This window comes from Mustelus asterias, chromosome 7, assembly GCF_964213995.1.
Source record: "Mustelus asterias chromosome 7, sMusAst1.hap1.1, whole genome shotgun sequence".
Classification (NCBI taxonomy): Eukaryota; Metazoa; Chordata; class Chondrichthyes; order Carcharhiniformes; family Triakidae; genus Mustelus; species Mustelus asterias.
The window spans coordinates 131,583,623-131,604,660 of NC_135807.1; the positions used below are offsets into that span (position 1 = coordinate 131,583,623).

The window sequence follows — 21,038 nt, forward strand, 5'->3', positions numbered from 1 at the left end:
TACACAGCTGGGACACATAACACTGAGCGTTAAATCATGGACCAATGAGATCATATAATCACATTTCTTTTTCTCTCAGAATGTATAATGCAAACTATTTAATCTTGAAAGCTTTATGATAGATTAGTTAGAGTAGCCTTCCTTCTCAAAAAAGGTACTAACTCCGACTCTGCGTTAAACATGACGGGAAAAACTCTGCCCCGCATTACCTTTTAGAGTCGCAAAATCTTTCTTATTTCAGGACTTCAATCAGGCATGCAATCTCCAGCAAGGTAGTGTGACTTAATTTAGATTTTGAGGAGCTATCTGGCTTGTGACTTTCGAAAATATGAATTGATTTCTTTATAATGCAATGTGCAGTTTTAAAATAAAAAATTTCTTTGCTTTAATAAAGTACTATCATTGAGAGCAGTTCAGTCTGTTCAGGCTGAAGTACAATTTCACAGAAACTCACAGCCTCCTGATCTCTTCTATCAGTGGCTATTCATCACGCATTAGGCTAGGCTGTAGAACTTTTACCATGGGACTCAACAGGACAAACCTGATCTTGGCTTCATGAATTATCCACATGCATTGATATCTCTCATAGAATCATAGAAACCCTGCAGTGCAGAAGGAGGCCATTCAGCCCATCGAGGCCATGCTGAAAACAATCTCACCCAGGTCCAATCTCTGCAACCAACATATTTGCCCCGCTAATCCCTCTAATCTATGCCTCCAGGGACACCAAGGGGCAATTTAGCATGGCCAATCAAGCTAACCCACACATCTTTGGACAGTGGGAAGAAACCAGAGCACCTAGAGGAAACCCATGCAGGTACAAGGAGAATGTGCAAACTCCACACAGACAGTGACCCAAGCCGGGAATCAAACCCAGGTCCCAGGAGCTGTGAGGCAGCAGTGCTAACCACTGTGCCACCGTGCCGCCCAACCTCTCAGGAGGTTGTTCAACAGCAATCTGAATCACAGTGTTTGCTGGGGCTAGTACTATCACTGTGGTCAGCTTGTGTTTGATACTTAAGCACTGATATTGTATTCCATGCAGTATTGAAACACGACATGTAGCCCAACTGGTCCGAGGTGATGTTTATACACCACATAAGCCTCTTCCCCCCCAATCTGCATCTAACCCATCTACACAGTCTACTTTTCCTTATTTATCCAGCCCCCCCTGACCTGCATCTATGCAGATCAGCCCCACTACTCCCGTGGCTGTGAGTTCCACATTCTCACAAAACATATGAAAGAAAATTCAAGATAGCGTTGGAACGAGGAAACTTCTTGCCAGCTGTCCCCAGCATGCCTCTGATTCTATCTTTTACTCTCGTTCCATGCTCTTAAAACTTAAATCTAACTCTTTTCTGTCCACACATCCTGCTGCCTCGGAAAAGCAGCCAGCGTAATCAAGGACCCCACACAACCCTGACATACTCTCTTCCATCTTCTTCCACCAGGAAAAAAGATATAAATGTCTGAGAACACGTACCAACTGACTCAAGAATAGATTCTTCCCTGCTGCCATCAGAATTTGAGTGGACCTACCATACCTTTCTCTATATCCTATCTGTAACTGCAACAGTATATTCTGCATCCTCGCCTTTCCTTCTCCCCTCTATGAACAGTATGTTTTGTCTGCATAGCGCACAAGAAACAATACTTTTCACCGTATCCCAATAAAGGTGACAATAATAAATCAAATCGAATGAAAGATGTAACACAGTGAAGAACATCGCCACCTCTGGACCAGAAGCTTGGGGTTCGAGTCCAATGTAAGGACTTATTGGTCATGGAAGGAGCTTTCATAATGTGGTTCAATGGACTAATAATCAGCTTGACAATCCTTCAACCACTTTCCCTATTATTCCCCAAACGGTAAAAAAAGTGAGAAGATGTGCTATAGGAACACTGCTGGGGCAGAGGTTTCTCCTGAATCCCTTACTCGATCTATTTTTGGCCTCTAAGTTTGAGCTCCCTCACAAATGAAAACATCTTTTCAATGTCTACCCTTCCGAAAGTCCCAGAGGATTATTAATCCATTTCAGATAATGCACAGCCATGGCTGGGTATTGCAGAACATCATTGCATGTTAGAAAAGAATTTGGTATTTACAATGGGGATTACAGAAAGTATATCTTAATATCTGTATATATTTATGAATAAAATGTAGTTTGGATTAACTCCGAAGTAAAGTAATTGGTTAATGCTTATACATTGACTTAAGTATACTGAATATACTCAATCATCCTGTTTTAAACCAAGAGAACTGCAGCTCATCACAAAATGAATAAATAGCCATACTGTCAACTAGAATTAATTCTTCAGACGTAACGAACACAACTTGCTACAAGATGTTAGCATGCACTGCGCAAATGCAAAACAGTGGAGTTCCTCTGACGATGAAGCCCAGGAACGTTAGTGACTGATTCTCAATACATATATCGAAGCACATGGCAAAGATTTATCCATAGAATCCCGACAGTGCAGAAGGAGGCCAGTTGACCCATCGATCCTGCACTGACTCTCCGACAGAGCATGATACCCAAATCCGTATCTATACCTATCTCCGTAACCCTGCGCATTTACCATGGCTAATCCATCTAACCTGCACATCTTTGGACACTGAGGGGCAATTTAGCACGGCCAATCCAGCTAACGTGCACATCTTTGGAGTGTGAGAGGAAACCGGAGCACTGGGAGGAAACCCACGCAGACACAGGGAGAATGTGCAAACTCCACACAGACAGTGACCCAAGGCCAGAATCGAACCCAGGTCCCTGATGCTCTGAGGCAGCAGTGCTAACCACTGTGCCACCGTGCTGCCCATACCCAAAAGCAAACTGATAAACCCACTGCAGCAATCAGAAAGTGATCGAGAATGGAGTGAAGTCATAAGTGGAATTTATTTAGGGAACAAAATTGAGGATAATAATCTTTAGATTAGGAACTTCTGGCAGGAGGCAACTGGGAAGGATCAAGGATTTTACTTTTGAAGATACCATAGTGGGAGGGGTAAGACCAAGGCAGGAAGCTTGTGACATTAGTGTCCCTTTGAGAGATTTTTTAAAATCATGATCTCTGCAGCTCACAGCTTTAGATTATGTCATTGGTGAGAGGAGAAAAAAAGTGTGCTGGTCATGTGACAAGGTGTTGTTTTTAGTTTTGTTTTGGCTGCAGTGTTAGAAGCTGAAAGAAGTCTCTCTGTTTTTATTTTGAAAGTTTTGCCAGTTAGCTGAAAGCACATCTTATTGCCAAGCGGCAGTAAAGAATCTGTATTTTGATGTTTTGAAGACTGCAGGCTGCTCTGAGTTTTCAAGATCATTTGAAATCAGCATTCAACCCAGGGAACCTTAATTCCAGCATTAAGTGAGCTTTAGCCTGTGCAGTGATAAACCTGTTAAATGGGTTTTGATTGTTGGATTTTGGTTTCAATTGGAACACAAAGAACAAACAAAGAACAATACAGCACAGGAACAGGCCCTTCGGCCCTCCAAGCCCGCACCGCTCCCTGGTGTGTTGATGAAGGTAGGGCAGTTGATGTCATATACATGGATTTTAGTAAGGCGTTTGATAAGGTCCCCCATGGTCGGCTTATGATGAAAGTGAGGAGATGTGGGATAGAGGGAAAGTTGGCCGATTGGATAGGTAACTGGCTGTCTGACCGAAGACAGAGGGTGGTGGTCGATGGAAAATTTTCGGATTGGAGGCAGGTTGCTAGCGGTGTGCCGCAGGGATCAGTGCTTGGTCCTCTGCTCTTTGTGATTTTTATTAATGACTTAGAGGAGGGGGCTGAAGGGTGGATCAGTAAATTTGCTGATGACACCAAGATTGGTGGAGTAGTGGATGAGGTGGAGGGCTGTTGTAGGCTGCAAAGAGACATAGATAGGATGCAAAGCTGGGCTGAAAAATGGCAAATGGAGTTTAACCCTGATAAATGTGAGGTGATTCATTTTGGTAGGACTAATTTAAATGTGGATTACAGGGTCAAAGGTAGGGTTCTGAAGACTGTGGAGGAACAGAGAGATCTTGGGGTCCATATCCACAGATCTCTAAAGGTTGCCAGTCAAGTGGATAGAGCTGTGAAGAAGGCCTATAGTGTGTTAGCTTTTATTAACAGGGGGTTGGAGTTTAAGAGCCGTGGGGTTATGCTGCAACTGTACAGGACCTTGGTGAGACCACATTTGGAATATTGTGTGCAGTTCTGGTCACCTCACTATAAGAAGGATGTGGAAGCGCTGGAAAGAGTGCAGAGGAGATTTACCAGGATGCTGCCTGGTTTGGAGGGTAGGTCATATGAGGAAAGGTTGAGGGAGCTAGGGCTGTTCTCTCTGGAGCGGAGGAGGCTGAGGGGAGATTTAATAGAGGTGTATAAAATGATGAAGGGGATAGATAGAGTGAACGTTCAAAGACTATTTCCTCGGGTGGATGGAGCTATTACAAGGGGGCATAACTATAGGGTTCGTGGTGGGAGATACAGGACGGATATCAGAGGTAGGTTCTTTACGCAGAGAGTGGTTGGGGTGTGGAATGGACTGCCTGCAGTGATAGTGGAGTCAGACACTTTAGAAACATTTAAGCGGTTATTGGATAGGCACATGGAGCACACCAGGATGATAGGGAGTGGGATAGCTTGATCTTGGTTTCAGATAAAGCTCGGCACAACATCGTGGGCCGAAGGGCCTGTTCTGTGCTGTACTGTTCTATGTCTATGGTCCAAACTAGACCATTCTTTTGTATCCCTCCATTCCCACTCCGTTCATGTGGCTATCTAGATAAGTCTTAAATGTTCCCAGTGTGTCCGCCTCCACCACCTTGTCCGGCAGCGCATTCCAGGCCCCCACCACCCTCTGTGTAAAATACGTCCTTCTGATATCCGTGTTAAACCAACCCCCCCTCACCTTGAACCTATGACCCCTCGTGAACGTCACCACCGATCTGGGAAAAAGCTTCCCACCGTTCACCCTATCTATGCCTTTCATAATTTTGTACACCTCTATTAGGTCACCCCTCATCCTCTGTCTTTCCAGTGAGAACAACCCCAGTTTACCCAATCTCTCCTCATAATTAAGCCCTTCCATACCAGGCAGCATCCTGGTAAACCTCCTCTGCACTCTCTCTAAAGCCTCCACGTCCTTCTGGTAGTGTGACGACCAGAACTGGGCGCAGTATTCCAAATGCGGCCGAACCAACGTTCTATACAACTGCAACATCAGACCCCAACTTTTATACTCTATGCCCTGTCCTATAAAGGCAAGCATGCCAAATGCCTTATTCACTACCTTCTCCACCTGTGACGTCACCTTCAAGGATCTGTGGACTTGCACACCCAGATCCCTCTGCGTATCTACACCCTTTATGGTTCTGCCATTTATCGTATAGCTCCCCCGTACGTTAGTTCTACCAAAATGCATCACTTCACATTTATCTGGATTGAACTCCATCTGCCATTTCTTTGCCCAAATTTCCAGCCTATCTATGTCCTTCTGTAGCCTCTGACAATGTTCCTCACTATCTGCAAGTCCAGCCATTTTCATGTCGTCCGCAAACATACTGATCACCCCAGTTACACCTTCTTCCAGATCGTTTATATAAATCACGAACAGCAGAGGTCCCAATACAGAGCCCTGCGGAACACCACTAATCACAGGCATCCAGCCGGAAAAAGACCCTTCCACTACCACCCTCTGTCTTCTGTGACCAAGCCAGTTCTCCACCCATCTAGCCACCTCCCCCTTTATCCCATGAGATCCAACCTTTTGCACCAACCTACCATGAGGGACTTTGTCAAACGCTTTACTAAAGTCCATATAGACGACATCCACGGCCCTTCCCTCGTCAACCATTCTCGTCACTTCTTCAAAAAACTCCACCAGGTTAGTGAGGCTAACACGTTAGAGATATTCATTAAGTGTTTGTTTTGTTTCTTGCTTGTAATTGATAAAAGTTCTTGCTAATTTTCTGACTATACATGGTAACTATATTCTTAAGTAAACCGGAGCACCTGGAGGAAACCCACGCAGACATGGAGAGAACGTGCAAACTCTGCATGGTGACCCAAGCTGGGAATCGAACCTGGGTCCCTGGTACTGTGAGGCAGCAGTGCTAACCACTGTGCCAACGTGGAATCCACAGGCTGAGTGTTTCAGCCTCAACCACCAACTGAGGCAGTGAATTCCAGACACACCACCTTCTGGGTGAAGATGTTTTCCCTCATGTCCCCTCTAATCCTTCTACCAATCACATTAAATCTATGCCCTCTGGTGATTCGCCCCTTAGCTCGGAGAAACGTCTTTCCTGTCTACCCTCCTCATGATTTGTACACCTGGTAAAGACCTATTGTGAACCGAGTAAGCAGGAAGATTTGTTCCCCTGAAAGAGTATTAGTGAACCAAATGGGCTTTTAATGATAATTCAATAGTTTCAGGGCTACCATTGCTGATACCATAAAAAATGCTGTAAGGTTGTATATCCTGGAGGTACCTGTAACCTGCAGGATTACAGTGACCTCCAGGATATACAACGTTCTTCGAACTGCTGTTCTCGCTGCATCCTGAAAGCTACACTACCATGCGCCACCACATGAAGAGTTTTGACAAAGGGTCATCTGATCTTGAAACGTCAGTTCTTTTTTCTCCTTACAGATGCTGAGATTTTCCAGCATTTTATCTTTTGGTTTCAGATTCCAGCTTCCGCAGTGATTTGCTTTTACCTTGAAGAATGGACTGCTATAGGCATTAAGCACAGAAATCCCCCCTCTGCTTCTCTCTCTCCTCCTTTAAGGTGTTCCTTCAAATCTACCTCTGACTAAAAACCTTTTGATCACCTGTCTTAATATTTCCTTTTGTGGCCCGGTGTCAAATTTTGTTTGGAAATGCTCCTTGGGATGCTACATAAACTCAAGATGTTGTTGCAGGAAGGCACACTTTGCAAACAAACTTTTAAAGATGTGCCCTATTTTAGTGAACGGCTTGGCATCAAGAACTATTGCAGGAAATTCCTTTGCCCACTGCCCCTCACCACCTAAGGAAGGTAATGCAGATGGGTACCTAACAGAAAGTTATAATTAGGATAGTGCCCAGAGAGTCTGACAGGTGAGGACAGAGGGAGCTAGGTAGGCTTCACTGATCTGGACTCTTAACTGTAAGATCGGAAATCCAAACAGATTTTTAAAAAAATAGTTGGTGTATTTTTAGTGGGGTCCAGAAGGGGTTAATATTAATTTCGCATTTGATGTGCTTGAGTAATTTAAGCCACTGAACCATAGACCTGCCGTTGCACACAAACTTTGGAATTCCTGTTGCAGGGTCAGGTCTCCGTCAATGAGTCTTCCCAATAAAGAGTCAGCTCAGAACAAAACCACAAAATCCCACACAAAACTGAACTCAACTCAACTCTGGTGAAGAGCTGAACACATGACATCTTCCTGCAAAAAAGTTGAGTTATTTTACTTGGCTTCTCAATTAAAAGTCTTTAGTAAGAATTTTTTTTGCATTGTTGTCCACCCTGCTATTCGTGAAAAATAAGGAAAATTGTCTCAATTTTGTAAGTGAAATTGAAGCATTATTACATTGCAAATTGTAAGGTAGGATCTCTGGTGGTGTTTGCATGTGAATGATTAAAATGTGTATACTACATTCCTTTGCCAGTTGACAATTGAACATCTGTGTAAAATTGGGCCACACAGGGACATAGCTTGCGTGCATGCCGTATTTGCAAAGTCCTGTCACAATTGTGTCTGGATCGCATTATTAGCTTCACTGGTAACACTAGATAAGATTGATAAGAGTAAGTTCACCAATGCAAGGCTGGTAGGATTCAAGCCTTATTCGAAGGGAATAATGGTCAAAGTTAAAAAAAAAGACTTTGCAATTACATCATATATCCCAAAGAATCTTACAGCCAAGTACATTTGGAGTGCAGTCACTGTTGCGATGTTGGAAACATGTCTTAACTTTGAAAGTACTACACTGGAGTGTCAGCCTCAATTTTGTGCCCAAGTCCTGAAGTGGGGCTTGAACTCACCACCTTCTGAAATGTCCCCTTCAGTTCCTGTATGTGTCTGGGTTGGCCACGTGGCATGATGAAAGATCAACTCATTAAAATATGAGCACCGCAATCTCAGCGTAAATAACATGCGTTGGGACCACACACAGGCCAGATAGAGTATACTAAGATCAGCCAAAGGGGGTGCCATTCTCCCTCAAAGCTTCACCGCCATGGCAAAGATGTGGAACTGACAACAACACACCTCATACGTACATGCGCCCGACACGGTTAAAGATTCAAATTGGGATGTTTGATATTTCACCAGTGTGAACGAGGTTAAGGTAGGGTTAGTGGGAAATTGTGTTGTATTCACAGGGCCTGATGTACAGCTGTGGAAAATGGAGGAAGTGCTTTTGTTTCAGAACCAAACCTACTCAAACCAAACCCTGAGTTTGATTCGATTTGATTTGATTTATTATTGTCACGTGTATTGGGATACAGTGAAAAGCATTGTTTCTTGTGCGCTATACAGATAAAGCATTCGGTTCATAGAGAAGGAAAGGAGAGGGTGCAGAATGTAATGTTACAGTCATAGCTCGGGTGTAGAGAAAGATCAACTTAATGCGAGGTAGGTCCATTCAAAAGTCTCTTGACAACAGGGAAGAAGCTGTTCTTGAATCAGTTGGTATGTGTCCTCAGACTTTTGTATCTTTTTCCCGAAGGAAGAAGGTGGAAGAGAGAATGTCCGGAGTGCGAGGGCTGTAGTTGGCGAGGATATTGGGCAGGCGCAGTTTTGGTTACCTCACAGATTTCACTGTAAATGTTGGCCATTAGAATCTAGCTTAGTGCTTGAACTTTTGCTGATTGCTTAATATAACCCAAAAAAGGACTTGTGCCTTCCTGGGAGTGGCAATCAGCAAGTATTGCCAGTTTAGCAACTTACCTGTAGTTAAAATGGAAAGCGCCCATCTAGCCCGACCTTCCTAACTCAGACCAGGTGCGACTGAAGAAGTGAAGAGCACCCAGGACTCCAGTGGAGCTCAATCTGGGGGCGATTAAAATAGTTACTCTGAAGTTAAAAGTGCTTTTTTTTTCCTTCTGACTCCCTCAGAGTAACTATGAGGGCAAAACTGGCAGAAGCATCCAAAGTTAGTGATTTAAATCGCTTTGTCAGATGGTTCTGATCCCCAACACAATTGTCCAGGGGAAGCTAATCCTTTTGGAAATTTGTCAGGTGAACCCTTATGTGGGAACTTCCATGAGCGATTCCCCAGCGCATCATTTGGGGTGTCCTCCAAATCTGATGCTGGGGAGCCAGGAAACTATGGCCCAAGGGCTGTCAAAGCTGAGGCACAAAGCAGAAACTATGACCGATTGCTACAGTAGTGTAATTGGTCACAATATTGCTCTTATCATCGAGCCTGGCAAACCCAGGAGCAAAACCAGCCTTTAGATACTGTCAACAGGCAGCCTGCAGCATTCTGTCTGGCAACAAACAGGCAATAACATTTACCAACATTCCAACAATTGCCATGATCTTTCTAAAGGGCAGGTTTCAATTTCAGGTTTCTGATTTAATAAGTATCATATGTAAATTTCAAGGCTGGCTTTACCATTTGACTATTATGGTTCATACCAATAACCATCTCCATTTCGCCAAACGCAACGTATCCTGTAAGAGTTAGTAACTGATGATGCTGCAATGTTCTGATCTATTCACTTTAAGTACAAATGTCACATTTGCATTCTGTTCATGCTTGCCATCTACCACCCTAACCTGCAATCCAATATGGGTAGTGGGGCATTGAGTGGGTATGAGGGGCTGAAGGGCGTAATGTTTAAGAAAATACTGGGACAAAATCCCAGAGTACCAAGGCTGGCCTTTTAAATATCATAGAATCATAGAATCTCTATAGTGCAGAAGGAGGCCATTTTGCCTATTGATACGACACCAACAACAATCCCACCCAGGCCTTTTCCCCGTAACCCTACATATTTACCCTGCGAATCCCCCTGACACTAAGGGGATATATACCATGACCAATCCAACCAGGCTTTGGACTTCTTTGACATCCAGTAAGTAGCCATTATCTATAGTCTACATCCCTGTGTGATGGAATCAGTATTTTTTTTTTAATTACAGGATGTGGGCATCGCAGGCTGGGCCAGCATTTATTGTCCATCCCTAACTGCCCTCCATTTCAAAGGGTAGTTCAGAGTCAACCACATTGCTGTGGATCTGGAGTCTCATGTAGGCCAGACCAGGTAAGGACAGCAGGTTTCCTTCCCTGAAGGACATGAATGAACCAGTTGTGTTTTTACAACAATTGACAATGGTTTCGTGGTCACCATTAGACTCTTAATTCCAGATTTTCTTTTATTGAATTCAAATTTCACCATCTGCCGTGGTGGGATTTGAACCCAGACCTTGTCCTGGGTCTCTGGATTACTAGTTCACTACCTCCCCTGTAGCTGGTACTTCTTGAGATGGAAAAGAGAAGGGTAACCGCAAAAGGAAACACAGAAAAGCAACTGACCCACCCAGTTTCTAAAGAAATGAGAACTAAAACTGAGATTGAAAACCAAAACTTCTGCGGAGACTGAAACTGGTTGAGGCTACATAAAAAGTCCCAGAGCCATCCAATCTCGGTAGTAGGAGCTTATGATTCCAGTGGTGCAATACAGGCAAACAGAAGAAGACAGAGGCTGGCATCCAGGAGCTGAGGATAAGTTGCGGCCACCGTTTCTACGAATTGAAGAGAGTATTGGCGGTGGATCCATGCCAACCAGAAAGAGTTGAGGATGTTCTGCGGACAGGTGCCATTCTTGGTGAAGACCATGTCTGTGGATCTGAGGTTGGTTGCATCTAATGTTTGCTTTGCTTGACTCTTGTATAGGAGGAATTCTTCTGTTTCAAACCGTGGATTCCCCCAGCTTCATTCTTGAAGTAAATAATTAGGATTTTGGATTTTAAACAGAAAGTACTGGTCTTTACCACGATCGTAACATTGGTTGAAATTGTTTGATTTGAATGGTTTGTTAATTCAAATCTGTGTGAGCAAGAAATACTTCATTTTAAAAATTAAGATAGCTTTATTTGACTGATGGAATAATTCAATATTTTTCCGAGAAAATAATTTTCCTATTGCTCTTAGAAGATTCACCGAACTAATAGAAGTGGACTGTGCTCTGCTAACTTCAAGAAAAACTCCGTGCTGGCAAGAGAAGAGAAACGGAAAAACTGACAATTGGCTAGTCAGCCTGAACTGAGCAGTAGTTTTGCTGTGGAAATTTCGGATTGCCTTCAAGCACTGGCTCCAGTCAATAACATTAAGATCGCTTGCCAAACATATCACAGGCAAATAAGTTAGCAGAGGAAACTACTCGGGACAAAACAGGGTTGGAAGAAAGTGGATCCCTGCGAAGGGTGGTGGATGATGTCAAACTGGGGACGGCAGAATTCAAGGGAAGTGTGCAAACAAAATAAAGCAAATAGAAATGTTGGTGTACGAAGTTACAAAATAAAAGTGGATGGGGATTAAAACTGAAAACGTCTGAAGCAAGTAGCACGCAGAGGAGATTTTGTGCATCCTGCCCACCTGTGGAGCAGAGTCATCAACCTCCTCATCAGCGTTTAACTCGCGTCTTCATAGAATCCCTACAGTGCAGAAGGAGGCCATTCGGCCCATTGAGTCTGCACCGGCAACAATCCCATCCAGGCCCTATCCCCGTCACCCCTCATATTTACCCCGCTAATCCCTCTAACCTATGCATCCCAGGACACTAAGGGGCAATTTAGCCTGGCCAATCAACCTAAACCGCACATTTTTGGAGTGTGGGAGGAAACCCATGCAGACACGGGGAGAATGTGCAGACTCCGCACAGACCCGAGGCCGGGAAACGAACTGAGGTCCCTGGAGCTGTGAGGCAGCAGTGCTTAGCTCTGTCTTTCCAGTAGCCACCCTTTGGTTTGCCCGTGCAGGCTCACATGCAGATGGCACAGAGGACTACCAAAGATTGAAGGCATACAGACGGCTGCCAGGACACTGGGCATTGAGCTGCCGTGTGTGTGTGTGTGTATGCATGTGTGTGTGTGTGTGCGTGTGTGTGCGTGTGTGTGTGCGTATGTGTATGCGTGTGTGTGTGTGTGTATGTGTGTGTGTGTGTATGCGTGTGTGTGTGTGTGTGTGTGGTCACATCAGCTGGACTTTGAGGGAATGCAATCCCTTCTGTTTACGACACATCTCAGAGTGGACATGTGGCACCCGCAATGCGTGGTGCATATCGTCTACGGCACCCTGCATCACGGAGAAACCTGTAAACCTCACAAAGCCACGTACTCTCTCCATCTGCTTGTCTCTGGCAAGAGAGAACGAAATATAGTTAGCTCGCTTTGTAGTTTTTAAAAAATTCATTCTTTCATGGGATGTGGGCGTTGCTGGCTAGGCCAGTATTTGTTGCCCATCCCCAATTTCCCTTGGGAATCTGGTACGTCAATGACCTTCCTCAGGGAAAAGAAACTGAGATGTTGCAAGTATGCCCAGCTCCGGCCTGGAAGGGGCCAGATGCATCAAGCATATGGTCACTTTCACAGCCATTGGCAATGCCATACTTGCCCTGCTCTGAGGTCACAGTGGAGGCTGCAGAAGACAACAGTAGCCGAATTTTTCAGCCATTCACGCTGGCAGGATTCTCTGGTCCCACTGAGCACCAAATCCTCTGTCCTCGCTTACAGCAGCAACGGGGCATGAACAGCCGGAGAATTCCTACCCAGATTCCAATCTGTTTCCCCCTTGGGCGGCACGGTGGCACAGTGGTTAGCACTGCTGCCTCACAGCATCAGGGACCTCGGGTAGATTCCCGACTTGGGTCACTGTCTGTGTGGAGTCTGCACGTTCTCCCAGTGTCTGCGTGGGTTTCCTCCGGGTGCTCTGGTTTCCTCCCACAGTCCAAAGACGTGTGGGTTAGGTGGACCGGCCATGCTAAATTTCCCCTTAGTGTCAGGGGGCCTGGCTAGGCTCAATGTGAGAGGTTATGGGGCTGGGGACTAGGCGGGATTGTGGTCGGTGCAGACTCGATGGGCTGAGTGGCCTCCTTCTGCACTGTAGGATTCTATGATTCTCTGGTTCAGATAGCAGAACTGCTCCCTGAACATGCTGGGTGGATCTGGCCTCCTGTCCCTTTCCACCATTGTCTTCCAGCAGCAGATCCTGCTCAGTCTCCAAGTCACACCATGTTCCTCGGGGAAGGTCTACCACTGCATCCATGTTAGCGAGCAATTGATTTTTCTTTGCAGGAACGTTGAAATCAGGACAATGTCCTTCAGCACCACACTCCCTGTAGATTTCAGCAACATTAAAGAACCCAAGAAAACACCAAACTCTTGTACAATTGTAGCACCAGCCAGGGGGAATCAATCAGCAACTAATCTGAATATAGTTAATGGTGGTGGGGAAGGGGCGGTCCTTCCTGCCGCTGACATTGTGTTTAGCCATGTGTGATTAAGAGAGGGCATTAGCTGATTTGATTTGATTTATTATTGTCACATGTAATGGGATACAGTGAAAAGTATTGTTCCTTGTGCGCTGTACAGACAAAACATACCATTCAAAGAACAAAGAACAAAGAACAATACAGCACAGGAACAGGCCCTTCGGCCCTCCAAGCCCGCGCCGCTCCCCGGTCCAGGATTGAATCCTGAATCCAGGATCCCCGCCCAATTTTCCAGCCTATCTACATACCAATATCCTATCCACCGAGCTGTCCCTCACAGCTACGATGCTTTCTTCATTACAACCTATTAACTCACCCCCACCCCCCCATTCCAGACCTTGTGATCTCCAGGGAGAGGCGAAAACCCAGAGTGAAAAACCCCAGGGCCAATATGGGGAAAAAAAAAATCTGGGAAATTCCTCTCCGACCCCCTGAGGCGATCGAAACGAGTCCAGGAGATCACAATGGCCCTGATCGGAAAATGCTTCCCAACCCTAGTCATTTCCACTTCCACGAACACCATATGAATTCCCTGCCCCTGAGACAGGTTCCCAACTATCCGCAGTCTCGCTCTGTACTGGCACCAGCAAGATGATCATAGAATGAAGCCTTGAAACGAGAAACAAGGAACAATTAGCCCGCGCCGCTCCCTGGTCCAAACTAGACCACTCTTTTGTATCCCTCCATTCCCACTCCCTTCATATAGCTGTCTAGATAAGTCTTAAACGTTCCCAGTGTGTCCGCCTCCACCACCTTGCCCGGCAACACATTCCAGGCCCCCACGACCCTCTGTGTGAAATATGTCCTTCTGATATCTGTGTTAAACCTCCCCCCCCTCACCTTGAACCTATGACCCCTCGTGAACGTCACCACCGACCCGGGGAAAAGCTTCCCACCGTTCACCCTATCTATGCCTTTCATAATTTTATACACCTCTATTAAGTCTCCCCGCATCCTCCGTCTTTCCAAGGAGAACAACCCCAGTTTCCCCAATCTCTCCTCATAACCAAGCCCCTCCATACCAGGCAACATCCTGGTAAACCTCCTCTGTACTCTCTCCAAAGCCTCCACGTCCTTCTGGTAGTGTGGCGACCAGAACTGGACGCAGTATTCCAAATGCGGCCGAACCAACGTTCTATACATCTGCAACATCAGACCATTGAGAAGGAAACGAGAGAGTGCAGAATGTAGTGTTACAGTCATAGCTAGGGAATAGAGAAAGATCAACTTAGTGCGAGGTAGGTCCATTCAAAAGTCTGATGGCAGCAGGGAAGAAGCTGTCTTGAGTTGGTTGTTACGTGACCTCAGATCTTTGTATCTTTTTCCCGACGAAAGAAAGTGGAAGAGAGTATGTCCAGGGTGTGTGGGGTCTTTGATTATGCTGGCTGCTTTTCCGAGGCAGCGGGAAGTCTAGACGGAGCCAATGGATGGGAGGCTGGTTTGCGTGATGGACTGGGCTTCATTCATTCATGACCCTTTGTATTTTCTTGCTATCTTGGGCAGAGCAGGAGCCATACCAAACTGTGATACAACCAGGAAGAATGCTTTCTATGGTGCACCTGTAAACATTGGTGAGAGTCGTAGCTGGCATGCCAAATGTCCTTAATCTTCTGAGAAAGTAGAGGCGTTGGTGGGCTTTCTTAACCAAAGCTGGAGTGCTAAATTCCAAAATGTACTACTGGCATTAAATCAGTGCACTCAGCATACCTCGGACAGACATTTCACTGCGCACATCTCCACCAATGTGGCGTCCAGTGCAACTCAAATTGTGGACGCAAGTTTGAACCTCCAAGCTCCAAGGCAGCGCCCAGAAAATGGATGGAACGCATTGGAATTTTGCGCACCAGATTACTGCAATTGGCGTCGCAAAGAAAGGTAAGGCAAATAATGTGCATTGCTATCAAAATTGCGCATCAGGTGGAGGGGGATCTCCCAGAAGAAAAGATAAATAAAATTTACATACCTAGGTTTGATGACTGGTATTTCAATAGCAGTTTATCAGAGAGACATACAAATTGTAAGCTGTATCACTCATCCACACAGATAATCAGTGATGATAAGATGCAAGGGAGTCATCAATTGACAAAACAGTGAGTGTTTACAAGCAATACAACAACTATCGCTTAAAACTAAGAACAGGTTTCTTTCTATTCAGTGGTACTGTCTATAATGTAGCACTGAAACCTGGTCCCACAGGTGATTATAAAAGGAACTTGGCATTTTCAATGTTGAATGATTTAGCTAGATACCGAGGGCAGGTTGAACAGATGAACAACAAGAATTTACATTTATATAGCGCCTCCAAAGTGGGATAATGTTCCATGCTGCTCACAGGAGCAATATCAAACAAACATGATAACCAAAAATGCGGGAATAGATGTCAATTTTAAGATGTGTCTTAAAGAAGGAGAGGTAGAGAGATTGAGAGGTTTAGAGAGGGAATTACAGAGCTTAGGGCCCAGGTAGCTGGAGGCAGGGCCCCACCAAAGGTCGGGTGATTAAAAGCATTGATGTACCAGAGGCTAGAATTGAGACCACAAAGGCTGGTTCAGCTGGAGTAGGGGGGTCGGTGGATTTGTTCAGTTAGGAGGAGCGTGGTTCAGAGATTGATTTGATTTGATTTATTATTGTCACATGTATTGGGATACAGTGCAAAGTATTGTCTCTTGCACGCTATACAAACAAAACATATAGTTCATAGAGTACATAGGAGAGAAGGAAAGGAGAGAGTACAGAATGTGGTGTTACAGTCATAACTAGGGTGGAGAGAAAGATCAGCTTAATATATGGTAGGTCCATTCAAAAGTCTGATGGCAGCAGGGAAGAAAGTGCTCTTGAGTCGGTTGGTACGTGACCTCAGACTTTTGTATCTTCTTCCCGATGGAAGAAGGTGGGAGAGAGAATGCCCGGGGTGGGTGGGGTCCTTGATTATGCTGGCTGCTTTTCCGAGGCAGCGGGAAGTGTAGACAGAGTCAATGGATGGGAGGCTGGTTTGCGTGATGGATTGGGGGAGGAAGTGAGCACAAGACCATGGGCAGATCTGAAAACAAGGAGAAGAATTTTAAAATTGAAGCATTGCCTGACCTGGAGTCAATGTAAGTTAGCAAGCAGAGGGGCATGGGTTAGGATGCAGGCAGCAACATTTTGGACAGATTCAAGTTTCTGTGGGGTGGAAGATGGGAGGTTGACCAGAGAAACACTGAATAATGGGCAAGTCTAGAAATATGTGGGTTCCAGCAGCAGATGGGCTGAGGTAAGGCAGAGTCGAATGGGATTTTGCAGAGGTGAAGGAAGACGATCTCAGTGACGTTGTGGATGTGAATGGTCTCGTTCAACTTCAGATAGTTACCAGGTAGCACGGTGGCACAGTGGTTAGCACTGCTGCCTCACAGCGCCAGGGACCCGGGTTCAATTCCCGACTTGGGTCACTGTCTCTGCTGAGTCTGCACGTTCACCCCATGTCTGTGTGGTTAAAACTTGGCGCCGTAGCTTAGTTGGCTAAAGCGCCTGCCTAGTAAACAGGAGACCCTGAGTTCAAATCTCAGCGGCGCCTTGAGCCATTGGCCAGTGCATGGGCTTTAAATTGAAACTGTTGGCGACGATGCAACTTCATGCCAAATGGACAGTTTGGGGTGGCACGGTGGCACAGTGGTTAGCACTGCTGCCTCACAGCTCCAGGGACCCGGGTTCGATTCCCAGCTTGGGTCACAGTCTGTGCAGAGTCTGCACGTTCTCCCCGTGTCTGCATGGGTTTCCTCCGGGTGCTCCAGTTTCCTCCCATATTCTGAAAGATGTGCTGGTTAGGTGCATTGATCCGAACAGGCGCCGGAGTGTGGCGGCAAGGGGATTTTCACAGTAACTTCATTGCAGTGTTAATGTAAGCCTTACTTATGACTAATAAGTAAACTTTAAACTTTTAAACTTTAAACAAGAGTTGGTTGTAAGGAACAGATTTTGAAGCAAGGACCCAAAGACTGTTTCATTGGAGGAAATTTCTGCTCATCTAGTACTGGGTGTGACGAAAATGAGACGGTGGAGGGGAAGAAGGAGGTGGTGGGGAGGGAGAGCCATGCATCAACCATGCACGCGGAGAACGTGACGTGTTTTTGACTGATGTCACCCAGAGGCAGTATGTCAGATGGGAAATCGGAGTAAATGGTCTTCAGTGAGTTGGGCGACTTGCTTAGAATGCAAGGCTCCAGAAAAATACACCAAGCCCTGCAATGGAAAGATGGGTACCCAGTTTTTGGGAGGTCAAAAATATCTCACTGTGACCTGCAGAGAAGAACCTTCTGGAAAGCGGCATCACCTGAGCAGCGGTGGAACTGCCAGTCAGAAGCCAAATGGAGTGGCTTTTGGCTGACACTCGTCAAGTTGTGCCTCCCCCTTGCCTCCGCAGGATGGTGGTGCTCGGAAGGCCACTGTGTGGAAACTTAGTGCCATATCTCCGGTCTGCCCGCTGCCATTTCGAAATAGTGCAGAATCTGGAAGGCAGGAGCTGCATTAAGCTTCGACGGGTAGAAGGCTCCCATGACAGGTTTAAGGCTCTGATGCAATTCTCATGCTGGAATGGACAGAGCATGTCCTTTGCTGGATGGTTTGTGTGCCGTTTCAGAAGCAGGGCAAGTACGTTTTTCACACTTTCATTGGCCAGGAGGAACGCAATAACTTTAGGGGGCACGGTGGCACAATTGGGTAGCACTGCTGCCTCACAGCGCTGGGGACCCAGGTTTGATTCCTGGCTTCAGTCACTGTGTGGAGTTTGCACATTCTCCCCATGTCTGTGTGGGTGTCCTCCGGGTGCTCCGGTTTCCTCCCACAGTCCAACAATGTGAGGGTTAGGTGTTTTGGCCATGCTAAATTGCCCTTTAGTGTCAGGGGGACTAGCTAGGGTATAGAGTAAGTGCATGGGGTTGTAAGGAAAGGGCCTGGGTGGTCCATTGTGGTCAGTGCAGACTCGATGGGCCGAATGGCCCCCTTCTGCACTATCGGATTCTATGAAGAACTTTTCTGGCTCCCTGCTAATAATTTCATGCCAGCCCTCTCTACCCACCCAAGCTTGACTCCCTATACCAATAAATCTTGAACTGTGGCCCAATTCACTTCTTCTCCACTACCTACACTGCCCACCACCACTGCCCCCTCCCCCCTTTCCCCCCCCCTCCCACCACCGCTCCCCGCCCCCCCTTCCCCCCCCTCCTACCATCGCTCCCCACCCACCCACCCACAGAGAATTCTGGCCCTGTTGTCTCCTGGCCTTTCTAAAGGTAATCTAACACTCGGTATGACTTGGTCATGTAGCAACCAAGAACCACAGTAGAGGACAGCACAAACTGAATGGTTTCACCAAAATCTTGAATTGATCGTTAGTGTAACCCTTATCACACTCAGGGTTGTTCAGCAAGTGCTGTCCAAATCGCAGAATCACATTTAACATTAGAGGTTGAGGTATGAATTTTTCGTTCCTGGGTCAGGAGTGCAGAGTCAGGACATTTCTTAGCTCTGCAAGCTCAACCTGGGAGAAAGTGCCCCAGGAGCTGAGACTTTGTACCATGGTGGCTGGGCTCCCTCGAAATCAGCCCCTGAACGAGTGCGGAGGCAGGCTAGGCACAAGTTCTGTCTTATTGCATTGACACTGTTTTGAGGTTTTGAAGAAAAAAACAGAAGAACATAAAACAGTCCCCCAGCCCTCACATCCTATACACTTCACATGCCCCTTTATGCCAACCCATGCCCTTATTCCAAGTAACCTGACCCCTCACACCCTGCATGCCAAACTATGCCCCGCACACAACCACGTTGGTCCTTTATAGCCCCATGCCAACTTTATGCCAACTCATGTGAACCCATGCCCCCCTCCCATCACTCTTTACCCTTTCACCTATCATATAAACTCACCTAGTAGCCACCCTGAGCAGAACTTAAATGAAATAAAGTTGTAAGTGTCTTTTGCAGACTTTACTTTTTTAAACTTTCATTCACAAAAAAACCATTTACTCCGTTTACATTCCTGCAACTACATTATCCCTTATAACAACAAACATTTTATTCAATTGCACGATTTATCATAAAAACAAGCTCTGGAATTCATAGTCCCACTTCAAAGAGTCCATAGCCACTTGGAGATGTCAATCAAACTGTGAAAAGGCTGGCATTTTATTGTCATAATGCAGGGTTGCGAGATCAGTCATTCAGCACTAATACAGTAATGATAGCATTTGTCAACAGTAAGAAGTCTCACAACACCAGCTTAAAGTCCAACAGGTTTATCTGGTAGCACGAGCTTTCGGAGCGCTGCCCCTTCATCAGAAAATTCATCAGGAATTTCCTCTTCAACCCCTTTTCTGCTCACAAGCAACCCTGGTGCTTTGAAAGCTCCAACAGTGTTTTATTCTATCCAGGTTTCCCTGGATTTACAGATAATAACTCACTGGATGGAAAGCAGAAATTAAGATTTAGCCCATGCGATTTTGCCTTCTTAATGTTTCCTGCCTCAATGTAGTGTCCAGAATTTTATACACTTATCAAATAGTGTCATAGCTTTCTTTATACATCTCCCTGCCCTCCACATTAACGTTGCTATTTAAGTCACCTGATGAAGGGGCAGCACTCCGAAAGCTCGTGCTACCAAATAAACCTGTTGGATTTTAACCTGATGTTGTGAGACTTCTTACTGTGCCCTCCCCAGTCCAACGCCGGCATCTCCACATCATGGCTTATCTCAACAGACAGAGTGAAATAACAAGCCCATTTTTTAACACTCCAGTTTTTTCAGAGTTAAAGGGCAGGAGCTTTCAATGCCTTGACCGCCTGTCAGCTCTCTTTGATAGTTCACCTTAACACCTTTCACAGTTGTTTTTTCCAATGAGCTTCACAGTTCTAAAGAGTTTACACAATTTTTCTGCACATTCATGCCTAATTTTACTAACCCCATATGGCAACTGACCTCTCCAAAACGGCACCGAACATTACCCAGGGTGTCCCAGGACCATATCCAAAGGGGTACCTTATCTCTCCAAAAGAGTAGCTTAGCTATCCAAATGAATCCACAAGGTTCAGGCCTGCTCCTACCAGCTCTAACCTGCACACATGGGGTTGCAGGCACTTTTCACGCCAAAATCACACAAGTGGAGGCAGCTTCTGATTTCTATGGGCAGATGCCTCCGCCAATTGCACATGTCCGAATGCCAATCTGGGCCCATTCCTGCCCCTCTGAAAATGGTAGGTGCCATGTTCAAGGGTGGGATTTCTGAATTTGGGCATCTTCTGTCATTTTTGCAACAATAGTGAGGTTGCCATTGTTGCAAAAGTCCCAGGCCTCAGATTATCAACTGAACTCGCAATATGCCTCACATGCTCTTGCTGGAAGCTAGAAATATATATTCATTTGCAGTGACCTGTCCTCTGCAGGCAAAAGAAACATGTCCAGGCTTGCGCCCTTCTCCAGAACAATAGCTCACTGCTGCATGCTCTATTGGCAATGCCTCAGCCAATGAGAGTTGACTTGCCAGCCAATCAGCACCTTTTTCTCATGCTCCCTTTGAAATTTGGCATTTTTGTAT

The 21,038-nt window shown here is 45.8% G+C and overlaps 1 protein-coding gene and 1 non-coding gene across 5 annotated transcripts in view; one reads left to right on the top strand and one right to left on the bottom strand.

Moving 5' to 3' along the window:
• The window catches only part of nfatc1 (nuclear factor of activated T cells 1), a 300,700-nt gene that overhangs the window by 103,388 nt on the left and 176,274 nt on the right, over positions 1-21,038 (bottom strand). For 2 of the 4 annotated variants that reach the window (XM_078216845.1, XM_078216843.1), the window contains exon 10: positions 16,077-16,516. The exons of the other annotated variants lie outside the window; for them this stretch is intronic. In XM_078216845.1, coding sequence (XP_078072971.1) covers positions 16,449-16,516 — 68 coding nt within the window. In that variant the 3' untranslated portion in view covers positions 16,077-16,448. Of the gene's footprint in view, positions 1-16,076; positions 16,517-21,038 lie in introns of those variants that run through there. 4 annotated transcript variants of the gene reach the window in all.
• trnat-agu (transfer RNA threonine (anticodon AGU)) lies at positions 16,956-17,029 on the top strand. The gene has a single exon. It is a non-coding gene; the product is annotated as a tRNA-Thr (tRNA).